Source organism: Labeo rohita, chromosome 17 (genome assembly GCF_022985175.1).
Source record: "Labeo rohita strain BAU-BD-2019 chromosome 17, IGBB_LRoh.1.0, whole genome shotgun sequence".
In the NCBI taxonomy this organism is placed as follows: domain Eukaryota; kingdom Metazoa; phylum Chordata; class Actinopteri; order Cypriniformes; family Cyprinidae; genus Labeo; species Labeo rohita.
Window position 1 is genome coordinate 6,497,387 of NC_066885.1, and position 15,400 is coordinate 6,512,786.

General features: G+C 33.1%; 1 protein-coding gene across 2 annotated transcripts in view; it reads right to left on the reverse strand.

Moving 5' to 3' along the window:
* The window catches only part of mipol1 (mirror-image polydactyly 1), a 97,033-nt gene that overhangs the window by 40,556 nt on the left and 41,077 nt on the right, over positions 1-15,400 (reverse strand). For both annotated transcript variants that reach the window (XM_051132649.1, XM_051132648.1), the window contains exons 8-10: positions 13,787-13,916; positions 8,408-8,441; positions 6,615-6,785 (exon numbers count right to left, since the gene is read on the reverse strand). In XM_051132649.1, coding sequence (XP_050988606.1) covers positions 6,615-6,785; positions 8,408-8,441; positions 13,787-13,916 — 335 coding nt within the window. The remainder of the gene's footprint in view (positions 1-6,614; positions 6,786-8,407; positions 8,442-13,786; positions 13,917-15,400) is intronic.

The window sequence follows — 15,400 nt, forward strand, 5'->3', positions numbered from 1 at the left end:
AAAAATGATTAAATTATGCATTTTTCCTATAAATACAGCTACAAGGCTTTAGGGTAGACTGTAAATCAAATTACATTTGAAAGCAAATTTAAAACAATAAATAAATAAAAAACAATAATAATTTAATAATAATTTATGAAAAAAAAAAAAAATTCTGCATTTTTCCAAAAGGACAGCTAAAGGTGTAGGGTACACTGTGTAAATAAAATATAATAGTAAATATACCAAAATAAACATTATACAGTCAAATTAATTACATGTGAAAGCTAATGTATAAAAATATAAAATAAAAAATATAATAAAATAAAATAAATGTAAAAAATAAAAATAATAATTTAATATTAATTTATAATAAAATAATAAAATGTATAAATTAATAATAAAAAAATATCTAAATAAAATATGTATTTATAAATATGTATTTATATATTTATAAAAATAAATATAGAAATATGTATGAATATTTATTTATTTATAAACATGTAAATTGTTTAAAAAAAATATTAAAATTATGAATTTTTCCTATAATTACAACTACAGGTTTTAGGGTATAGTCAAATAACAGTACATATACCCAAAATAAACATTATACAGTTCAAATTAATTACATGTGAAAGTAAATTTATAAAAATAATAATAAATAAATAAAAACAATAATAATTTAATAATAATTTCTAAAATAATTTCTAAAACTGATTAAATTATGTTTTTTCCAAAAAGGCAGCTAAAGGTGTAATATATATATGTATATATATGTATATATATATATATATATATATATGTGTATATATATGTGTATATGTATATATATGTATATATATATATATGTATATATATATATATATATATATGTCTATATATATATATATATATATATATATATATATATATATATATATATATATATATGTATGTATGTATATATGCAGCAGTATATATATTATGCATTTTTCCCAAAATGGCAAAAAAAAGGTTAAAGTGGTTTTACATGCTTTATGTGAAAGCAGATTTATCAGAATACTTTTACAATACAGGCCTATATAAATGCATATAAAAAAATATTAAATTATGCATTTTTCCAAAAGGGCAGATAAGTGGTTTTATGTGTTTTGAAGGAAAACTATGTCAGTGGCTCAAATAATAGTGGTTAAACACTTTGCCCTCAAATAAAAAGCATTACAAATACTATTACAATGGGTTGAAAACTGATTCACCACATTCAAATAAGTATCTATACATAATTCTCCATCCACAAAGCCTATCCTCATTCTTCCATACAGTACAAGACTCTCTAGTCGGCTGTCAGACAGACAGACGGGCGTTTTAAACACACAGCGACATGACCAGCTCTATGGTGGGTATTATTGTAAGCGGGCTTGTTTTCTACCAGTCCATATGTGCTCCTCTCCATGTGCACATTCCAGGATCGACGGACACTTACCAGGAATGTAAACCATCCTCACGGCCTGACAAGTCCCAATGTTTCAACATTCAGCCGTCTCAAAGAGTAGCGCCCGCGCAAACAAGCCTCTCAGCCACCGACCCCACTCCTGTCTCTTTCCTCTGCAGACTAAAATAATACCACCGCTGTCCAGACAAAACACACAGCTCCTCTTTAGTGTCAGCCTGAGTTATGGTTCTCGGGCAGCAGATGTCTTTTAGGGGGAAACGTATTTTAATCAGAACGCACCTCTGCGGTGACGCAAAAGGCAGCAAAAATAGCTGCGGTTGGGGTGAAATGTAGGGCCCTATGATTTTCGCGATGCGGAAAACGCTGACGGAATCGCTGAATCCAGTCATAAAAACGTGGAATGTCACGGAATTTGTCAAAGTTTGAAGGAATTAATCAAAAGTAGGTCATTACACTTAAATCAAACCTTAATATGGACTAGTATCTGTAAATATTATGCCGCAAAAATACAATTTAAATGTGAATTTACGGTTGTTTATTACACACACTGAAGCGCGCGTGATGCTCGCGGTGATTTCAGCGTCTGTCGTCTCACTAAATGAGGACATAAATACATGAACAACATCTACTGAGAGTCACTTTATGAGCATTTGACCGTTCCATTTTAGGAAAACTGGCGTCATATCATATACACACAGAAATGTAATGGCAGACACGGCAACATGTCAAAATAAAAGTCCGGTTTAACTTGAAAACATTGTGCCAGATATATATTACTACTATTACTACTACTACTAAAATGAAACGAACATTATTTTTTAGGGTATAATCAAACATTTCTTCCATGTTTTAATTTTAATACTAAATTCCCTTTTGTTTGCCAAAAAAAGTTTGCTTAATTAATAAAAGATAATAATTATTAAATAATAATTAAATAATAATTATTTAATAATAATTAATAATATAAAATAATAATTAAAAGATAAATGAAATTAATGTTTTATGCCTTCATTTGATAACCAGAACATTGTAAATACACAACAGAATTTCATAAGGCTATTTTAAGAATAAATTAAGTATGCATTCAAATAATTAGACATACACAGAATTTGATAACAATAAAACATATGGTGAGAAAAAATAAAACATTTCACAGGGCCCTAAACATGTCATTTTTGTTAAACCTTTATTAAATTGATGTGAAATTGTATGTTTTATGATTTTAATTAATTAGACATGCTTTTTTGCTTTTTGAAATTTAATTTAACCATTAAAAAGGAGTTGAGAAAAATTAAAACAGGAAAAAAACGGAATTTGGAAAAAAATAAAGCAGAATTTTGGGGAAAATATAAAATGGACATATTAATCTATTTTAACTTTTTTAATCAGCACAACAACACAAGAGCATGAATAAGAGATCCGAACCATGTGACACCATGTTGTACGAGCGTAAAAAAAAATCAGCCGAATAAGATCTCAAGCCTAATTCGCCATGAGATGCGACTTCATTTCCTCTCTCGCTTGAACATTAGCACTCTATCAAGATCAAGAGAAATTCAATAAGCACCCGGCACAGGGACATAACGAAGCGGATCTTATTCGCCGCGTTAACTGTGCGGAGAGGAAGGAAGTGCGAATAAGATTTATTTCCTCCAGCACTTATCCAGCTTTTCATATTCCGGCAGGCCAAAGGGATGTGGCGGCCCTCTGCCTGCAGCCGGGCTCTAATCCCTACGAGATGAGGAGAGAGATGGGCGGAACGGCAGGGGAGGGAGATATCCTTGAGGATAGAGTGAGGACCCATTCCCGTCTCTAAGGGATTAGGCGTGGGGTTTGCAACTTACTTCTGAAATTGCCCCCCTGATTCAGGTTTTTGGCCCCAATGAAATAGCAGGGAATGCTGGGCGGAGTTTGAAGACTGACACCTGGCCTTCTGTTCATATCAGAGAGGTTGACACAGGTTGTCATGGTCAAGCTACAACTGCTGCATGGTCGAGCTGAATTTATCTGCATGACAGGATTTATTTTATGAATCAGGCCTACCTCCAATAAAGGACTCAGTCGAGTGATACAAGTACATTTATACTATGAATAGAGCAATAAAAAAGCAGTGTCAATCCTTTTTTCCCACAATACTTATGGGTGTACAAATTAAATGGCCTATAATAGAGTGTTTTCATGACACGTCATCAATTGGCCATGTTGGCGGCACTGAACATAAACAATGCCACTGAACCAAACGAAACTTGCATATTTTACTGATTATTTGCTGCTAAAAATGATCAATTATTGTCATGTTTTGGGCTGTACTAATCGGTCGGACTGGCAAAAACATTTGGAGTACTACAGACGGCCAAAAGTTATAACAAATCAAGGAGAAGAGTGCAAAAAACTGAGGAACAGAAGGCGTTTGTGGTTGGCCAAACTGAACCAGAATCTTGACAACATGTGCTTGTTCTTATCATTTCCGGTCAGGTAGATGAAATATTAGGCTAATATTTTATTAATACTGTTCGTACATGTCTTTACCACCTATTAATTTTAGTTTGTCAAACTATTGTGCCCTTTCCTACTTACTAAGTCCTTCTCTATATGATTTAGCATCTTCCATACAATTTTTCCTGTGGTTTAGAGAGCATAAATTAGCAGAAAAACATATTCAGTAGTACATTAACCGTGCAATCCATGCTGTTGTTTACATCTGAGTATCACCAATATGGCCACGCATTCAGGTAACAGACCAAATCGTGACGCGAGTTCAAACCCTTTATAACATTGTTATATATTGTTGCATTACAGGTGTCTTGAGTTCGAATCTCGCCTCAAGGACCTATCCTGATCCCACTTCCTGTCTCTTCTACACTGTCTTATCAAAATAAAGGCAAAAACAGCAAAAAAAAAACAAAAAACAAAACAAAAAAGAAGCATACTAAAATATATTTCCAAAGGTAATTAAAAAAAAAAATACACAACTGTTCAAAAGTTTGGGGTTAGTAAGACTTTTAAAACAGTTTTTATTTGTTTACTTTGTGCACAAAAAGTATTCTCACAGCTTCATAAAATTAAGGTTGAACCGCTGATGTCATACGGACTATTTTACTGATGTAAAATGTTAAAATATTTTTACAATTTAAAATAATTGTTTTCAATTTGAATATATTTTAAAATGTAATTTATTCCTGAATTTTTTGTTTGCTGCTCAGAAAACATTTATTATTATTATTATTATGTTGAAAACAGCAAAGTAAAAATTTTTTAGGTTCCTTTGATAAATAGAAAGTTCAGAAGAACAGCATTTATCTCAAATAGAAATCTTTTGTAACATTATAAATGTCTTTATCAACACTTTTGATCAATTTAAAGCATCCTTGCTACATAAAAGTATTAATTTCTATAATGTCCTTCCCCCCCAAAAAGTGGAAGATTATACTGACTCCAAGCTTTTGAATGGTATAGTGTATAATGTTACTTTTTTATTTCAGATAATTCTGATGCTGATCTTTGGACCAAAGAATCCTACAAAAAAAAAAAAAAAAAAAAAAAAAAAGTACAACTGTTTTAAATATAATAATAATAATAATAATAATAATAATAATAAAAATGTGAACAGCAAATTAGCATATTAGAATGATTTCTGAAGGATCATGTGACACTGAGTAACGATGCTGAAAATTGACTTTGATCATAGGAATAAGTTACATTTTAAAATATATTTAAAATATATATTAAAACATATTTCCATATTTTACTGTTCTTGCTGTATTTTGGTTCAAATAAATGCAGGCTTGGTGAGCAAAAGAGACTTCTTTAAAAACATTACAAGTCTTACTGTTTAAGAACTTTTGACTGGTAGTGTAGAAAACAATTATTTTCATGAAATAAATGGTGAACATTAGAAACTTCTTTCAAAAAATACAAATATTATGACCCCAAACTTTTGAGCAATATTGTATTTTTTTAAAACAAAATATGGCATACAAAAATCATAATCTGTACACTGAAGGCACAAATAAGCCAGTTAGATGGTCTGGTTACTCTATAGTTAAAGTCTGAGCAGCTGTGTTTTTTATGCCACAAACTCTACCATTATTCATTTATGAGTTTGCACACACACACACAAAAACATACAAAAGAGATGTAGAGGTGTCATAGCACAGCAAGTCTTCTATGTAGCTGCATTTGTTCAGTCTGCTGCAATGGCTTTTTTCTCCTGCTTATTCACTCCTGTCGGGCAAGGCTTTTAAGGACCAAAGCAGGTCCCCACAAGTAAGATGGAAATCATTTCAATCAAAAAAGTCCATGCGTATCCAACCACAGAAATATCAGAGCACATTACACATGGAAACCACTTACACAGATGAACGTCACAGAAGAGTTTCCTTTTCTACTCTTTATCTACTACACTGTTTTGTTCCAGAATTTTACTTTTAAAATGTCAACATTTTAACCAGTATCACCCATGTTTTTGATCATATAGAAGAGCATTGCATCACTCATATCCAATAAATACCACCTCATTTCCATTAATATTGATTACAGTAAATTACTCTTCCAAAATACTGAGTGTCACAAGTCTGCAAAATCAAATAGTCAGAAAGGCCTCGCTGACCTGTATCATCACACCTGATAAAAACACACACTGACCCAAAACATCACCGGGAACGACTGTTAGATACAATTCTGTGTGCAAATAATCATCCAACCACATTATATAACAGCAATTATGAACCGTAGGCAGCATTTATCAACAAAGAAATCCCAGCAAATACATCCACTGCCCCACACTTGAACTCTATGATGAAGCTGAATATCTGGATGTCAATATTTAGCTACCTGCTTGTTTGTTTTCATTTGATTGAATTATGTGTGTAGGAACGATATACCAAATATTTGAGGTTATGCAGCAATATTTGTCCCTACATGTGAATTAGGTAGCTGGTGTGTTGATTCTTAAATCAGTGCAGGATCTGTGAATAAACACAGATGTATGTGCTTTAATAGACCAATAATCAAAGTCATCTTGCCGAGGAGTAAAAACGCAGGAGGAGAGATAGTCAATATTTAGAGAGTCGTATTTGATTTTTTTTTCTATGGTGTAAAGGTTTCTGGCTTGGTACACAACTACTGTGAGTGGAGTGTTTAGGGCTGGTGTGTGTTAGGATTGACCCTTAGCGGAGAACGGGTGCGTGCCGTAGGTTTGTACCCTGGTTAAAGCGGTGTCTCTCTCCTCTATGACGGCTTTCATCTCCTCTGAGGTGATCTGGGAGCGACGCTCTCTGGCCCTCTGGATCTGTTCGATGATGGCCGCCCCACTCTGCTCGATAGCGAGGGCAGAGTCCGCGCTGTTAACCCTGTTTAACAACTCTTCCAGATCCTGCCCAAAACATACAAACAGCATCACAACTCAAATCAAACTTGTTTGTTTCTTCACCGTAAGAGATTTAGAGAAATTTAGCGTTACATCACTTGCTCACCACTGGATCCTTTGCACCGAATGGGTGCCGTCAGAATCCAAACAGCTGATAAAAACATCACAATAATCCACAACACGGCTCCAGTCTATCAATTCATGTCTTAAGAAGTGAAACGATGTGTTTATAAGAAACAAATCCATCATTAAGATGTCTTTAAATTGCATACAGCTAAAATACCAGTCCTCTATCCATAACACTGCTTTCTCCAGTAAAAAAAAAGTTGTCTTGTCTGAATCAGGTGAGAAATATGCAAAGATCAAGCACTGTTTCCAAGTGAAAACAGTCCAAAACAGTCCAAAACTTATATCCCAGTGGATTTTGATGTGAGAGGACAACAGGGAATGGACTTTTTCACTGGACGAAGCGTTATTATAGATTATGGACTCATATTTTGGCCAAAAATGCCATAATGAAGGGTTTGTTTCTTACAAACATGTAACGTTTCACTTCACAAGATGTTACTTGATGGACTGGAGTCGTGTGGATTAAGTGTGATTTATGGTGATGCTGTTTGAACTCTCTTTCCGACGGCACCCATTCACTGCAGAGGATCCATGGGTGAGCAAGTGACTAAATGCTACATTTCTCAAAAACAAATAATATGCTTTCTTAAAATTGAAACATTTAAGACAGAAAGTTACACATTTAAATATATATTTTATATATTTATATTATATTAATTTATGTATATTTTACATAATTAAATACACTACCAGTCAAAAGTTTTTGAACAGTAAGATTTTTAATGTTTTTTTTTTTTAAAGAAGTCTCTTCTGCTCACCAAGCCTGCATTTATTTGATCCAAAAATCCAAAGCAGTAAAATTCTGAAATATTTTTACTATTTAAAATAGCTGTTTTCTATTTGAATATATACTAAAATTTAATTTATTCCTGATATTTCAAAGCTACATTTTTAGCATCATTACTCCAATAACATGATCCTTCAGAAATCATTCTAATATTCTGATTTGCTGCTCAAAAAACATTTATTATTATGTTGAAAACATCCGAGTAGAATTTTTTCAGGTTTCTTTGATAAATAAAAAGTTCAGAAAATTTAGCTTTGATCAAAGGAATAAATTATATCTTAAAAAGTTATTTTAAATAGTAAAAAAAATTCACACTATTACTGATTTTGCTGTATGTTGGATCAAATAAAAACAGGCTTGGTAAGAAGATAATTCTTTAAAAGAACATTAACATCAAAAACTTTCATTCAAAAACTTTTGACAGGTAGTGTATATATTTCAAATTAATATAATAGTTTATACATTTAACTCATCCCGTTTCTTAAATTGTTCAAAGGCTAAAATGTGATGTTTATCATTTTTATTTATAGCTACATAATTTAAAGTATCATTTATGTTCATGTGCAACAGATGCACTGAAACTTAAGAAATCTTTCATCAGAATAAGCATCAAAACAAGCCATTCCTGTGGCTGTGTTTTCATTTAAGACAGTCGGACAAAAAGGGTACACAGAACAATCAGAGATGAAATTCTCCAGTGAGGAAGGCTTACCACATCACTTTCTTCAGGTTTAATATTCTCCAGCCTGGAGAGAGATGGAGAGAGAGAAAAAAAAATGTGTGAGAGAGAGAAATAGAGAAATGAAATGTAGTGAGCTTCCTTGAGTTTCCTTTATGTCACTCTGCAAAATGAGATCACTTCCCAAATCCAGTAATTGCATTCTGTGGGTTTTGGTATGAAAGCAGAAGACACACTCGGAGATATTAAAAGTGCCGCCCGCTCGTGCTGTTATTCCACTGTAATGCCCATTCTGCTCAGAACTGACAGCGAATTGTTAAGTTATTAATGTTTACTACTTTATATGACTATTGGGATCAATTGTTCATATGTGTGGGGAAACGGAGAGACGGATTAGGCCTGAACCTTTTGTGCCACACCTGCCATGAGCATCTTTATAAAGGCAAAGACAACAGTAATTATGGAGCCAAATGCCTGGAGACACACCGGTCGCACACTGTTGGAAATATTTATGATTTTCAAGGTTTTTCATATGGACCTCGATAACAAATGCACAGTCACAAAGATTTGCTCATGGCTAATGTAGATCAACGGCATTGCAAGTCAAAGCTTGAGGTTTTGCAATAAATGTATGAAATATATACAGTAAGGTCTGAGAATCTGATCTCACTTTAAAAAAATAATTAATTTAATGTAAAAAAATCTATTTTTTGATCAAGTAAAATTAATAAAAAAAAAAAAAACTAATTTAATTTCTTTTAATTTTTTTCATAATTATTTTTATGGGCATTTTTATAGATAGGACAGTTGAGAGAGACAGGAAAATGCTAGGACGAGAGAGGCGAGCAGGATCAGCAAAGTTCCTCGAGACTGGAATCGAACTCGGGTATGTCAACGCACTAATCACGATCAAAAAAAGTCTAATATTTTTAACATTATTTTAAATGATTTTTAAAAAGTCTAAAATTCAAAATAATAATTAAAAAAAATTACTTACAAAGAGCTCAGCCTCTAAGAACCATCTTAAATTTTCATGTAAAATGAGCATTTTTACCAGGCATTGAATGTTTAGGTTTAGTAATATTACTCTAATGGGAATTTATAGGTCATTTTCTATGCAATTAAAGTTAAATAACTGAACATAAATATAGGAGCCTGATCAAAAATGTAATTTTAGAAGAAAATTCCATGCGGCAATTCGAGGATTTTGCATCTGAATTCTTCATACACAAAACCATTCAAAAGTTTTTAAAAGTATTTTATGCTCAGCAAGGCTGCATTTATTTGATAAAAATATAGTAAAATCAGTAATACTGTGAAATATTTTTACAATTTAAAAGAATTGGTGTCTATTTGAATATATTTTAAAGTGTAATTTATTCCTGTGATGCAAAGCTGAATTTTCAGCATCATTACTTCAGCCTTAAATATCACATGATCCTTCACAAATAATTCTAATATGCTGATTTGATGCTCAAGAACCATTTCTTATTATCAATGTTGAAAACAGTCCTTAATATTTTTGTGGAAACCGTTATACATTTTTTACATGATTCTTTAATTAACAAAAAGTTTAAAACAACAAAATTTATTTGAAATAGAAATCTTTTATAACACTGTAAATGTCTTTACGGTCACTTTTGATCAATTTAATGCATCCCCTTTTAGATAAACTCAAACGATAAAGAAATCGCACCCCAAACTTTGAAACAGTATTGTAAATACAAAATATAAAGTCTCCACTGTATATTTGTACTTCCACAGTTTCACTGGTTTCAGTGAGAAACAAAAGCAGGTGAATTGCAGAAATTCACCCTGCCTATTTTTGCGGTGTGATGCTCCTTTAAGAGCAAATCGAATTCCTCCATCAGCCACCAGGCAGAAAAAACAACAACCCCTCCACTCATTTACAAAGGCATTACATGGATCTCCATCCATTATAAAGGTACATACTCATTCACACAATGGACCCAAGAGTGACCTCCGAAAATAAGGGCTTAGAACACGTGCGTCCATATTCCCTCAAAGATAATAGGATTCCACTTGGCTATCAATTATCATTTTTTTGAGAGAGGGGCCAGGATGGAGCCCTTGAACACAGCTATAAAAGGGACGCGGTTTTATAATTAGATTTTGAAGAGATCTTGCGCTCATTGGGCGGTCGGAAAATGCATTTCATGCCTCTCGATAATTGCGGTTCGTTTGAGCGACTTGAGTAACTATCAATAAATCATGAGGCCGACTGAAATATTAAACAGGGTGTAAGGTTATATGAATACCTCTGGAAAAGAACATCAAGCAATAAAAGAAGAGCGTAAACTCATCTGTCAATTTAAAATATACCAGTTGTTGCATACTTATAAACATTGACGCTTTTTTTAAAACCACATCCGGTGTTGAACAGGATATAAATGCTTCCGTCCCCTGGAGGGCACAGGGCAATATTAGTTTTGAAAAAACTGTCATCAAACAACGGCGCCAGTTATGAGCAGTTAAACATACAAGGAAGAAGATCATATTAATTAGGACTCAGCAGGCAGGGTGGAAAACGGTAAACATCCACAGGTCTGAAGCACGGGATTGATTTCCAATAGAGTGGAACTTCTGACTGACAACTCAGTACTAGGATGAGGGGACTCTTAAAAATGTCACACCCCTCTGATATATTTCCAAACCAGTCGATATTGGATTTCCCCTCAAACCCTTGTCTGTTCACTCAGCTTGTCCTCTAGCAGGAAGAATAAAGCAGCTTCCCATTGCAACGGTGAGTAATGCCACATGCCTTGCGTGCTTCTCAAACCCTTAAATCCACTGCCTTTAAAAACGCTGAGAAACTTTAACGGCTCTGGGACTAAGAAGTGTGGAAACAAAACCTCAGGCTTTCCGTTTATCACCTCACAGAAGCTTCTGGATCATAAAGTGAGCTTCTGAGTTGTCTGTTTTTTAACGATGACTTAAAAAAATGTGTCATTAAAGAAGTTTATCAGACTTATTATTATGTCTTACTATGCGTTGTGCTACTCTTGTGAACAAGTGTCGAAGACTGACACGGAAGAGAAAACCAAATTGTAGAATAAAGTTGTTGTTTTTTTTCTTTCCACACAAAAACAATTTCCGTAGCTTCACGAAACTGAGTTTGAACCGCTGATATCACATGGACTATTTTAAAAATGTTCATACTACCTTTCTGGGCCTTGAATGTGTCAGTTGCATTGCTGTCTATGCAGGGTCAGAAAGCTCTCAGATTTCATTCAAAAATATCTTAATTTGTGCTTTGAAGATAAACAAAGGTCTTATGGGTTTGGAACGACATGAGGGTGAGTAATTAATGACAGAATTTTCATTTTTGGGTGAACTATCCCTTTAAAGACCGCCCCATGTGTCATTAGGAAAGTGCTACAACAGATATTTTAATTGCGATTTTAAAATTTGTGAGTTTCCATACTTTTTCAGCAAATCTGTTAAACTATAGTATTGGTTTCAATGAATTGGTAAAAAACCTGTTGCGTTATCATCGAAAAATGTTTTCAAACAATATAGCATAGTGCTAGCAACAACATGGGAATGCATGAACTGATAAAATGTTTACCATTATTGCAATGTAAGTCGCTGTGGATAAAAATGAATAAATGTAAACCAAAAAGTTTGGAGTTTTTATATTTTTCTAAGTCTTGGGGCTGCACAATTAATCGAATTTCTAATAGTGATTACAATTACAGATGCCACAATTATGTAACCATTCAAAGGCACAATAACAAAAAAATAAATAATAAAAAAAAAACTTACTTACATTATTCTGCTTTCATAAGATGTGTTTGTGAGAGAGAGAGATAGAGAGAGAGAGTGTTTATTTTTCCTACAAGTTATCTTAAGGGTTTTTTCCTCTCATTGTTTTAATTTTTAAAATGTTACCCTTTTTATATTTAAAAAAGAAACTATATATAACAATGTGGCATGCAGCTGCTTCAAACAATGGTATGAAGCTATTCAAAACTGTGATAATCGTAATTAATAATCACAATTATAATTTCAAGGGAATAATCGACAATTATGATTTTTGTCATAATCGTGCAGCCGTACTAAGTCTGTTATGCCTATCAAAGCTGCATTTATTAGATAAAAAATGCATTGAAAACAGTAATATTCTAAATTATTATTACAATTTTAAAAACTGTTTTCTATTTGAATATGTTTTAAAATCTAATTTATTTCTGTGATGCAAAGCTGAATTTTCAGCATCATTACTGTATTCAGTGTCACATGATGCTTCAGAAATCACTCTAATATGCTGATTTGCTGCTTAAGAAACATTACTTTCAATGTTGAAAACAGTTGTGCTGCTTAATATTTTTATGGAAATAGTAATTTTTTTTTCCAGATTCTCTGATGACTAGAAGATTCAAAAGAACAGCATTTATTTGAAATATAATTTTTTTTGTAACCATGTAAAAGCCTGTCAATTTAATACGTCTCCGCTAAATAAGAGTATTCAATTCTTCTTACTGACCCCAAATTTTCAAACAGTAATGTACATGTGACCCTGGACCACAAAACCAGTCATAACTAGTCATTTTTTGAAACTGAGATTTATACAACCTGAATAAATAAGCTTTCCATTGATGTGTGGTTTGTTAGGATAGGACAATATTTGGCTGAGATACAGCTATTTGAAAATCTGGAATCTGAGGGTGAAAAAATAAATAAATAATAAATAAAAAATTAAAAATAAAAATATTGAGAAAAATCGCCTTTAAAGTTGTCCAAATGAAGTTCTTAGCAATACATATTCTTAATCAAAAATTGTTTTGATATATTTAAGGCAGGAATTTTACAAAATGTATTCATGGAACATGATCTTTACTTAATATCCTGAGTTAAGATTTCATTTTGACCATTTGATCATTTTGACCCATACAATGTATTGTTGGCTATTACTACAAACATACCCATGCTACTTACTTTTTGGTTGAGGGTCACATATATGGAGATATATATGGAATAATGTAGCTGCATCGCCAAGCCTTAATCAGCACCAAAGCTCCACATGTCTAGACAACTAAGCCAGGGCTTCAACAAACAATGAGCCTCATTTACAAAAATAATATTTCTGTGTAAATCATTCCTAAAACCATTCTGCCATAATTAATATTCAAGTCAAAGTGACAGTTTACACAAGACTCGTTTTACAAACGACTTACACAGCAATTCATTTGGCTCTTGTTTTATAAACAAGGCCCAATGAGTATCATTAAACAGACAATCATCAGCCTAATGATTATGATGGCACAACTTAGATTATCGATTTTCATTTTGTGAGGTGCTCCTTTGATGGAATAGAAATGATTAGAGCAGCATGTAGTTAGACAGACTGAACTGATGGTCTGTTTTGGAAGAGGTTTGAACGGCACATACTCCAGCGTTGCCTCCTGAAGCTTCTTGGCCCGAAGTAAAGCTTCATCCCTCTCCTCGTTAGCCAGACGCAGTCTGGCCATCACAGCCTGGTCTCTCTCCCTCTGAGCCTTATAGATTTCCTCGACTAACGCTGAGAGAGAGAGAAAGAGAGAGAGAGAGGGGTTATTATTCTGGTATTGCACTCCAGAGCTCCAGCTGCACAATAACAAGGCTAAGCTCCTCGGGAAAGAGGTTATTGCAGTTGAAACACTATGGCATAAGTATTAATAACTCTAAGTGAGCCTTATTTTGAGGAGACAGTTTCCCCCGGGGAGGTGTGCGTGTGTGTGTATGTGTGTGTGTGTGTGTGTGTCTTCATGAGCGCCCAGAGCAATAAAAACAGCAGCAACACCCTGAAGTCAGAGTTCCAGGCTCTTGGAGACTTGGAGACATTTTATTTATGAAATTTCAGCATGGAAACACTCTGGTTTATCAACATTGTACGGGAACGGCGAGCAATTACACCAGGCTCATGGATGTCAGAAACCATCAGAAAAATATCCTCATATAGGAGGACAAACATGACTGTGTTTGACCTACAGGCCTCAAAAGGTCCACAGGCATGCTGACGTATGCATTTCCAAAACAATATTAGAAACGAAGGCCCCTAGTGAATGAATGAACAAATGAATGAACTAATGAACGACCAGACAAGCAAATGAATAAACGAACAATGAATGGGTCCTTGGGCATACTGACGACTCAGAGTCTCCAAGCAATACTGGAAACAAAGACCGCTAGCAAATATAAATTACTAAATGAATGAATGAATGAATAAAGGAACAAACAGACAACCAAATGAGTAAATGACAATATAAATTAACAACTGGTGAATGAATGAATGCATGAATGCATGAATGAATCAAATATAAATGACTCAACAAACAAACGAAAGAACTTATGCAAAGGAATGAATGAATAAACAAACAAACAAATAAATAAATAAAACTAACAAGAAATAACTACAAGCCCATTTCCAATGCATAAAACTTGCAAAAAATGAATCATGAGCCAATTTCCAATGCATAATTAAAAAAAAAACACTAGCAAATATAAATGACTCAACAAATGAACAAATAAATGAACAAATGCAAAAGAATAAATAAATCAACAAACTAAAAAGGAAAAACTTGCAAAAAATTAATCATGAGCCAATTTCCAAAGTATATTTTTCATAAGTATGACCAAAAACCACTAGCAAATATAAATGACTCAACGAACAAACAAATGAAGAAACTAATGCAATGGAATAACTGAATGAATAAATGAAAGAACTAACAAGTAAAAACAAGCAACAATGAATCATGAGCCAATTTCCAGTGCATAAGTATGAACAAAAACTACTAGAAAATATAAATGACTCAGCAAACGAACAAATGAATGAACAAATGCAAAGGAATAAATAAATTAATGAATTAACAAATAAATAAATGCACAAACAAACAAACAAACAAGTAAAAACAAGCAAAAAATGAACCATGAGCCAATTTCCAATGCATAATTATAAACAAAAACCACTGGCAAATATAAATGACTCAACGAACAAACAAATAAACAAAGTAATGCAAAGGAATA